This window comes from Tasmannia lanceolata, unplaced genomic scaffold (assembly GCF_043159265.1).
Source record: "Tasmannia lanceolata isolate RefF3 unplaced genomic scaffold, GAP_Taslan_0.1 ptg000012l, whole genome shotgun sequence".
Taxonomy (NCBI): Eukaryota; Viridiplantae; Streptophyta; class Magnoliopsida; order Canellales; family Winteraceae; genus Tasmannia; species Tasmannia lanceolata.
The window spans coordinates 38755112-38763813 of record NW_027518689.1 but is presented as its reverse complement, the minus strand read 5'-3'; the positions used below and the strand labels follow the sequence as shown (position 1 = coordinate 38763813).

Here is an 8702-nt window from a genome sequence, read left to right as displayed (position 1 = left end):
ATGGCTACACGCTCCGGTCATGGCTCTGGGTCTAGCCGCTCTTACTTTCTGATACTGTTCCAATGTTTTTGGGAGAACCCAAAAAAACTGTAGTTTGCCTCCTTAGTCAAAACATGGTAGTTTGTTTCTTTGGCATTAAGCTCAAAGGGATTTGCTAGCGTCAATCGCACAAGGCATTTTGCGGATGGTCTGTTGCATCTTACAGCAGCCACCTCGTGAAAAGTGACCCTGTGGCTCCTGTTAGTTGTTAAGGGATTTGCTAGCGTCCATCGCAGAAGGCATTTCACGGATGGTCTGTTATATGGTTCGGTAATGTTTTTATATTCATTTTTTCACGAGAGAAGAGAGTTTCACTATCTTCATATGTATATAAATGATTAAATAACATTAACTTTAATAGATTAAGCTTCTTGAGTAATTGGCTGTTTCACATGGTATCAGAGCTAATGCCTCATATTAACTCCTGGGCTCAAAACTAAACAACTCTTTGATATTGAAAATCAACCTATATGGCCAGCCCAAAACAGGGGCCGCATAGGCCATGCGTACAGCCAACCCAAAAAAAGAGAGGCCACACGTGAGGGGGAGCATTGAATTATAAATGATTAAATAACATCAAACCTAACAGCTTAAGCTTTATGAGTAACCGGTTGTTTCACATGGTATTATGATTATGGACCCTCTTCCAAGAAAATACTAAATTGAAGCAAAACGACCTGGGTCGCCTAATTATGTTCTATGAGATTAAGAGTCTTGATTTCACACACATATCCCAATATTGGACCCAAAATTACCTTTTAGCATTGACTGTGAATGTCACTTTCTGTGTAGCCCTTCTCTTTACAAGGATGGTTTTACTAACAGCACCTTTAAGAGTTTCCACTAATCAGACAATGTAGACCCATAGGAATGTGAACCGATTGGAAGGTAAAATTGTTTAAAAACTGAATTTTGACCCCCAGATTATGTACTCTATTCAAAACCATGTGCTAATAGGTCTAAAGATCCAAATAGAAATAACCTTAGCCAAGCCAATCGGTGTGAACCTTACTTGAGCGAAGCCCTGCAGATATCAATAAAATAGAAAAGAGGATATACCTTCTCTTGGTTCTTGGAAGCACCTTATTTATATATAGTATGCAAAGGAACCATCTAGGCCTATGTGTGTGTCACAAAACAATCATTCATCTTCTTTCTACTCCCACAAAGCTTTTTCTCTTAGAGCTGTGTTCTCCTCAATCCAAGAAACACAAATTACCATATAAATAAGAGCTCCAATGGCAGCATCTGAGCACACTAAGTCCAACACCAACCAACCAAACAAAACTACACCACGCAGGTTCATCGGAGTGCGGCAAAGGCCTTCAGGTAGATGGGTTGCAGAGATCAAAGACTCTTCTCAGCATGTAAGGCTATGGCTTGGAACCTTTGACACTCCTGAAGAAGCTGCCAGGGCTTATGATGAAGCGGCACGAGCCCTGAGGGGCGAAAATGCTCGAACCAATTTCGCACCCATACCCACCAATTCCTCCCAATCAGACTCTTCTGCCTCCGATGAGGGCTTTTCGCCCGAACACGAAGGTGGGCGTGGCATAAATTTTGCTTCCTTGAAAGCTAAATTGAGCAAGAACCTCCAAAATATCATATCAAGATCGACAAATAGCAAGGTGTCTAAGAGTAGGGTAAGTGATCACTTCACTTTCGCTAGCATTTTTCGCCATAGGAACTATGATTATCAAAATTCAGCTTATATAAAAGGCATTGAGAAGACAGTGCAACCCAGTTTTATAGTCCCCCACGTCGCCGATGAACCCTCTAGCGATGGGGCCGGTGGGCCAGATACCGGCGAAACATTCAAGCTCGGCGAATTCCAGCCAAATGGGTCTGATTCTGATGGGTCAGATGTTGGAGATATGGGTCTTAGAGGACAAAGCTTGGACAATCAGATGATGGGGTGGATAGATGGTAAGGAATTGTTGATGGTGGGAGAGAATGAATTAACGAGGAGTAAGAGGTTCAAGGTTTCTTCATCCATCATAGTACCTCCTTCCTTCACTGCATCTGAGTTTCTTGGTGGGAATTGATGAAATGGTTCAACAACCTTGTACATAAAGTTTAAATGCTTCCTTCCAAAGGATATTTGAGATTGGTGTGTTCAAGGGAAGATCCAATGAGTTCTTCCAAGCATGTATATAGAGAGGGGGGAGGGTTAGGGAATAGGGAGTCCTTGTAGTCGATGTGGATGAATAACCAAGAACACGCCATAACATGTAGAAAATGTCCTACATGTGGGTATCTTTCAAGTAGTTTCTAGTATTATCCCATAGATTTACAGGCCCTGAATTCACTTCTAGAGTTGGATTTGTTCTCTGTGCTTGGAGTTACTGTTTCTCATAGCATGGAGGGCACTAAAGGTTCGACTTACTGTCCTTTTGACTTTTTCTGTTAGTTTAGGCGATGACCATTGAGGTAGAAGACACGAGGTATCATTAATTACGGCAGTGATATTCCCCCGCCCCCTTAACAGTATCCGTTAACTTTTATGAAGGGGTGGAGAAGCAATAACTCCAAAAGCATAAAAGTTAACGATTTCTGTTAAAGGGGGGTGGGGAAATAGCCACAAGAGGGGGGGAAATAGCCACTGCCCTTGAATTATTGCTACTCATTACTTGTTTTATAAAATCTCTCAAATTTTAAAAGGCTCTGGATCCGTGAATAATTTGACCTGTTTTTAAAAAGCCCAAGTCCTCATGTTTCGTGATTTGGAGAGAGAGAGCCTCTTTCCCATTCATGGTACTCTATTACTTGACTAGCGGCTCACTTTTTAAAGAGAGAACAACTGAACAAGCACCTCCTATGAATTAAATGAATAAGACAAAGTCTGCTAAAAAGTTATCCTATGTGGCTGTTCTCTCCTGGAAAAGTGAGCAGCGGAATGGCTTATGTGAATTGCCTACTAGTAGTTTACTAGCAAAGTCAGGTGTTATGTGGCTTTTGGTATAAAAACTCTAAAAAAGTAGTCAAAACCCCAGATGTCTACTTGCTACTCTACTTGTCAGTCCCTTGTTTGCTAGGGTGGATCTCTCTCTCTCTCTCTCTCTCTCTCTCTCTCTCTCTCCTGTACAAGGATACTGCTAACCCATCCTTGGCAACCAAACACACTATCTGGATTCACCACTACGCAACAAGGAGACTACTACCCACTACTTACAGTTTGACTACTTGCCCACTACTCTACCACTTGACTACTTACCCACTCTTCTGCTCGGACACTTTAGTTCATCCAAATAAGTCTTTATTCATCCGAGGTAGCTGTTCTCTCCTATTCTCCTTCAAAAAGGAGCTGCAAAATGGTTTTCTACGATATTGCCTAGAGGACGCCCTTATTAGTGAAAATAAATAACAAGTATTAAAAAATTAACGTAAATTAATTACTTTTTTTTTCAAAGGAGAACCCCTTAATTTTCTATAGAGTCTCGAGTGACTCTATTTAGTTGACTCAAGTCACTTTTGACTGGAGTCGAATTTTAATTTGAGCTTGTGTTAATTCCTTGGATAAATATTTTGGATGGCATGTGGCACTCTTTCACCCCTTTTCTGCAAGGGGCACCCTTCAGTTTAGATTACTTCTTTCACCCCTTTTTGAGCATTTTCATCCTCTTTTGATAAAAATGCTCATTTTTAGAACGTTGTGATATTGGTGACTGATCACCAGAGCGCACTTTACCTCAACTAGTGGGTTACGAAGTGCTTTGTTTTCACTCAGTTTTCCATATTATTTGGGGATGTTTTCAGTACTTGCATTCAAGCACTATTATTCTCTGGGGCCTTCATTTATGTTATGTGAAATTGTCATAGTATCGGGTTTTGACAATCTAATGGTTAGGAATCATAAAAGGTTGTAGCCTACTCTTGGAGATGCTGGAAATCTCTTAGTTTCCTCACTACCAGGCCAACCCGCGTAAATCTTTTTGTGATCTATGTTTTTGCTTAATTTCCTTTGTTGCTTTTGTGATTTGATCGAGTTTATGTTCACATAGGAAAATACAGACGAGGGCGGGTTGAAATGTTGGATAGAGTGAAAAAATCATTGCTCTAAATATTTAGTTGAATACCCTATTAGGTATTATAATAGCTTAAATTTGGTAATTTTTGAAGATTGTAGCATAAAGTGGCCGGGGTTGTCTTCTATCCTCTAGGCTGGATTAATAAGTAAGCCGCTTGATATAGCTTTTTGACAACGAATAATTTCATTGACTAATACAAATTAAGGGCATCTTGATTATGAGAAGTCTTGTAATGGAGGGCCTTAGGGGTAATATGTATTGTCTCTTTCAACCAAGTAGGGTTTAATTTGGCTGAATCACATCAAGCACTGGGATAACCCTGAGTTTGCAGAAAAGGAGGGTTGCTGCTTCTCCCCCAGTGAGGCTTTTATTAACCTTAGGGGGGCATTTGGATGCAGTGATTTTTCTTTCACCGAAAGTTTTAGATTTATTGTAAGCTTAAAACAGTGAAAAAATTTCATTGATATAGCTAGGTTTTAAATTGTTTGGGAAGCATACTATATTTTATAAGGATGCAACCTTATGTTGTTTGGATGAAATATTATATTTTCATGGTAATTTTATGTGTTGTGTAGTGATGCTGGCTTTTGGGTGTCTTTAAAGTTGGGGTTAAGCAACACTTTCTTAAAGTTGGGGATTTCTGACTCCCGCTGTTCCAAGAGTATCCCTAGTTGAACCTCGTCCAGTAGACTTTGCGTTCCGCTCATTCCCTTCGTCAACTGTTTGATCAGGATACTATGCGGTGTTGGAATCTTCCAGGCACCACCACCATCTAACCGTAGCCGGTCTATATTAATATTCATATGCTTCCTATACGATCTTACATGCTTGATTGATTAATTGATGATGATTAAACTAATTAATTGCTATGCAGTGAATGAGATCTAGATGGTGCTTGATGTTGAGAATGAATCATGTCATATGGCTACACAAATTTTGGAAAGAAGAATTTGGGAAGATGGCTTTGAAACTAAGTGAATGGATGATCAATTTATTGGATTACACATGGAATGACAACCGAACAAATGGTAAACATGTATACTGATAAGTGAAAAATTATATAGTGGCCGACCGTGAAGTCCCGTCAAGGTGGCACGTCAAACGTACCACCCTTGATATTTAATCCAACAGCAGCATCTTACAAAGTGTGCTGCTCTTGGATCAAATATCAAGAGTGGTACCGTTTTGACGGTACTTGACGGTCAGACACTATATAAAAACTCACTGATAAGTAAACTGAGAAACTAAAGACAACTAAAAAAAGTATGAAAAACAAAACTGATTGGACTGCATATACTGTAAGAGTTGATTGTCAGTTGCCCTTGGTGCTCAGAAGGTTGATCTACTGGCTGGCCAATCGACCAGCTCTTGGACATAGTTTGCTCATAGATGCGATCCTCAATTAGAGAAAACAATTGATTGCAAGAAATATGTATTGATGACTTTTTAAACATGCTATAATGTGATCCTAAATAAGACTAAAAGAACTAAAATTGGGGTGAAATCCAGTGATAATTTCAAATATCAAATATAAGCTAGGAGTACAAGATAACCAAAATTTGAGAACTACTTTAGACTAACTGATCTAGCCTAAAACCTATGTTATATCATGCGCGTTGAAATAATGTAAACAAGAAATGAGCTAGCATATGACGAGAAACTAACTTGAAATAAACTACATAGAAGGTAAACAAGTAAAAATAGACTAGAGCTACATAATAAAGACTTGAAAATACAAAAATGCCAAAGTACTTACAAGAAGAATTAAGAAGAGGCCGATGATGTGTTGCATATCATGCCTCTATTGCTTTTAGAGACTTTGCACTTGAACTTTATTTTGGAGAAGTCATTTCGAAGCTCTTTGCACTCTCTTTGGAAGAAAATTTTTGTTTCTCCTTGAGAAGTTCTTATTTGTGTATCCCCTGAATAGGGCCTTGATATCCCTTTTGTAGATTCTAAGATCTGGGAATTTGGAAATTTGACTTGAAGAAACAACGTAAGACTAAAATTTGTGCACAAGCTAATTTGAAAAGGTTCGAGTGGAGTTTGAATAGTCGAGATATTTTTAGGCAAAAATACTTAGTTTTAGTAAGATTTGAATGGTGACCGACTGACGGCACGACATTCTGAAGTTGAACGTCGATGGTGTGACTAGAGATAACCTTACTATATCTAACAGAGATAATAAAAGTAAGATAATATTTGCTTTTTTCTCACTTTTATGACGGAAATCCTGGGTGAAGCTAGAGCTATGAAGGATGGTCTTCGCTATAGCACCATCCTTAATATTAAAAGAATGTGGTCTGAATCCGACATCCTTATCATTGTAAATATCAATAAAGGTTAAAGTTAAAGATAGATCTCCATGGCTCATTAATTATAATTTAAAAGAAATAAGGAAAATATTATCCTCTATGAGATTTTTTTTATCACTCACAAGCTTAAATATGTCAGATAACCTTGTTGCAAACAAATTGGCAAACTATACTTACGACACTAGCACTGATTCAGTTTTTTTTTTCCGAACTAGACTAGCATCCCAAAGGATACAGAGGGGTTGTTAGATGCGACCAAGTGTGTATTTCATCACATTAGTAATAAATAATGTATTTTTATATTTTTTTTTCAAAAGTAAGTTTTATTGTTATGCTTTTATTTTAAGGGTAAGGGTTCTATGTCTTTTCTTGTATTTTTTATTCCTATTGATAAAATTTGAGGTACCTGTCGGTGGGGCTGCAACTCGGGTCGGGTTTTGAAGAACCCAGCCCTACCCAAGAAATATCTCAGGTCGGGTTTTTTTTTTTTTTTGGGAAAACCCACGATTCCCGAACCCGGCCCTACCCATGATAAATCTCAGGCTGGGTCGGGTTTTTTCACATTGACACAATTTTTTAAGGAAAACTCTTGTTTGGCAAGGCAATTCGAACTCAGAGAAGCAGAAAACTCAAGCATGACAAACTCTTCAGTGCATTAACTAATAACTAGTCCCATGAGAATAAATTGATGCATTACCAAATGAAAATGATTATACTCATATGAGATAAATATTATAAGCAATTGGGCAAAGATAACAGATAAATAATGAATTTGATTCTTTAATGACACAAAGAATATGACCATAAAAAACAATAAAAGAACGAAATTAGAGGCCATGCAATGAAATTAAACATACTGGATGTCTTTAGTAGGCCATGTAAGGAAAGTAAACTCACTGGACGTCTTCTCAAGAGGAAAAATACTTGTCACTGAACTTTTTTGTATTGGTCTTTTTTTCTGTAATGGTCTTTTTCTATTTTCTCTCCTCTTGAAACCCTAGGGCTAAAGGGGGAATGAAGAGAATAGGGAAAGAGGCGTGCGAGTGGCTCTCGACCTTTCGTTCAATCGTTTATTACATTTTACACCCCCTCTAGTTTCTGATACATCCACTTCTACACCTATAGTTTAAAACGTGACAACTACACCCCCTGTAGTTTCAATTTGTATAAGGTAGGCCCCCTCAGTTGACAGTTCGTCCACATATTGAAGGGTTAGGATGATCCGATGGAGCTGATTTTTTGGGCACACCCTATCTATGTCAGGGCCCATCAAATGAACGCTTTGGATCATCCAAACAATGTGGGCCCATACCCGAATCCAAACACTACAAAAAACACAGTGGGCCCACATTGTTTGGATGATCCAAAGCGTTCATTTGATGGGCCCTGACATAGATAGGGTGTGCCTAAAATATCAGCTCAATCGGATCATCCTAACCCTTCAATCTGTGGACGAGCCGTCAACTGAGGGGGTCTACCTTACACAAATTGAAACCACATGGGGTGTAGTTGTCACATTTTAAACTATAGGGGTAGAAGTGGATGTGTCAGAAACTAGAGGGGGTGTAAATGTAATTTTCCCTTATTTCTACTTTTTAACGTTTGAAGTTTTAAGGAAAAAAAAAATGATAACTTGAGCAACTCAGGTCGGGTCGGGCCCCCTCAAACCCGGCTCGACCGGAGATTCATCCAGGTTTTGGAAACCTAAACCCGACCCGACCCGAAACCCGAGAAACCTCAACCCGACCCAGGCTATTTTCGGGTCGGGTCAATGCGGGTCGGGTTTTACCCGGCTCAAGTTGCAGCCCTACCTGTTGGGTTCCTAGATAAATTATGGGTAAAAAAAGTGACTAGAAACCCCCTAGATCAATAATCCCACAAAGAATTTCTTAATTACCAATAGTGCCGTTTTTTTTGCATTAAGCAAGCTTGTAATAACCATTTCACCCTTTGTAATAGATAATGTAGAAATAACTAAATTCTCTCCCTTCACCAATAAAGACAACAATAAATTGTTTAAATCTCTCTCTCTCTCCCTCACTCTTAAATGAGATTTTATATGGTGAATGCGCATGTGGTACCGCCCTTAATATTTGATCCAACAGCAGCGCGCTTTCTATAGTGCTGCTGTTGGATCAAATATCAAGGGCGGTATTTCCGCGGTACCACCTACACTGATCTAGCATTCACCATATTATTTCTCCTCTTAGCTCTGTTCACTTGCGTTACCTGGAAAGCAAATCCCTGGAAAAGAGCCTTTTTTTTCCTTGACAAGACAGAATCCTGGTGTTCACTTGTTTTCTAGTGAAAATAGAATTAC

General features: G+C 39.0%; 1 protein-coding gene across 1 annotated transcript; it reads left to right on the top strand.

Annotated features, from left to right (window-relative positions):
- Positions 1-1176: 1176 nt before the first annotated feature.
- LOC143887312 (uncharacterized) lies at positions 1177-2122 on the top strand. The gene has a single exon (XM_077391420.1). The coding sequence runs from the start codon at positions 1278-1280 to the stop codon at positions 2082-2084; it is 807 nt and encodes a 268-aa protein (XP_077247535.1). The 5' UTR covers positions 1177-1277; the 3' UTR covers positions 2085-2122.
- Positions 2123-8702: the final 6580 nt, after the last annotated feature.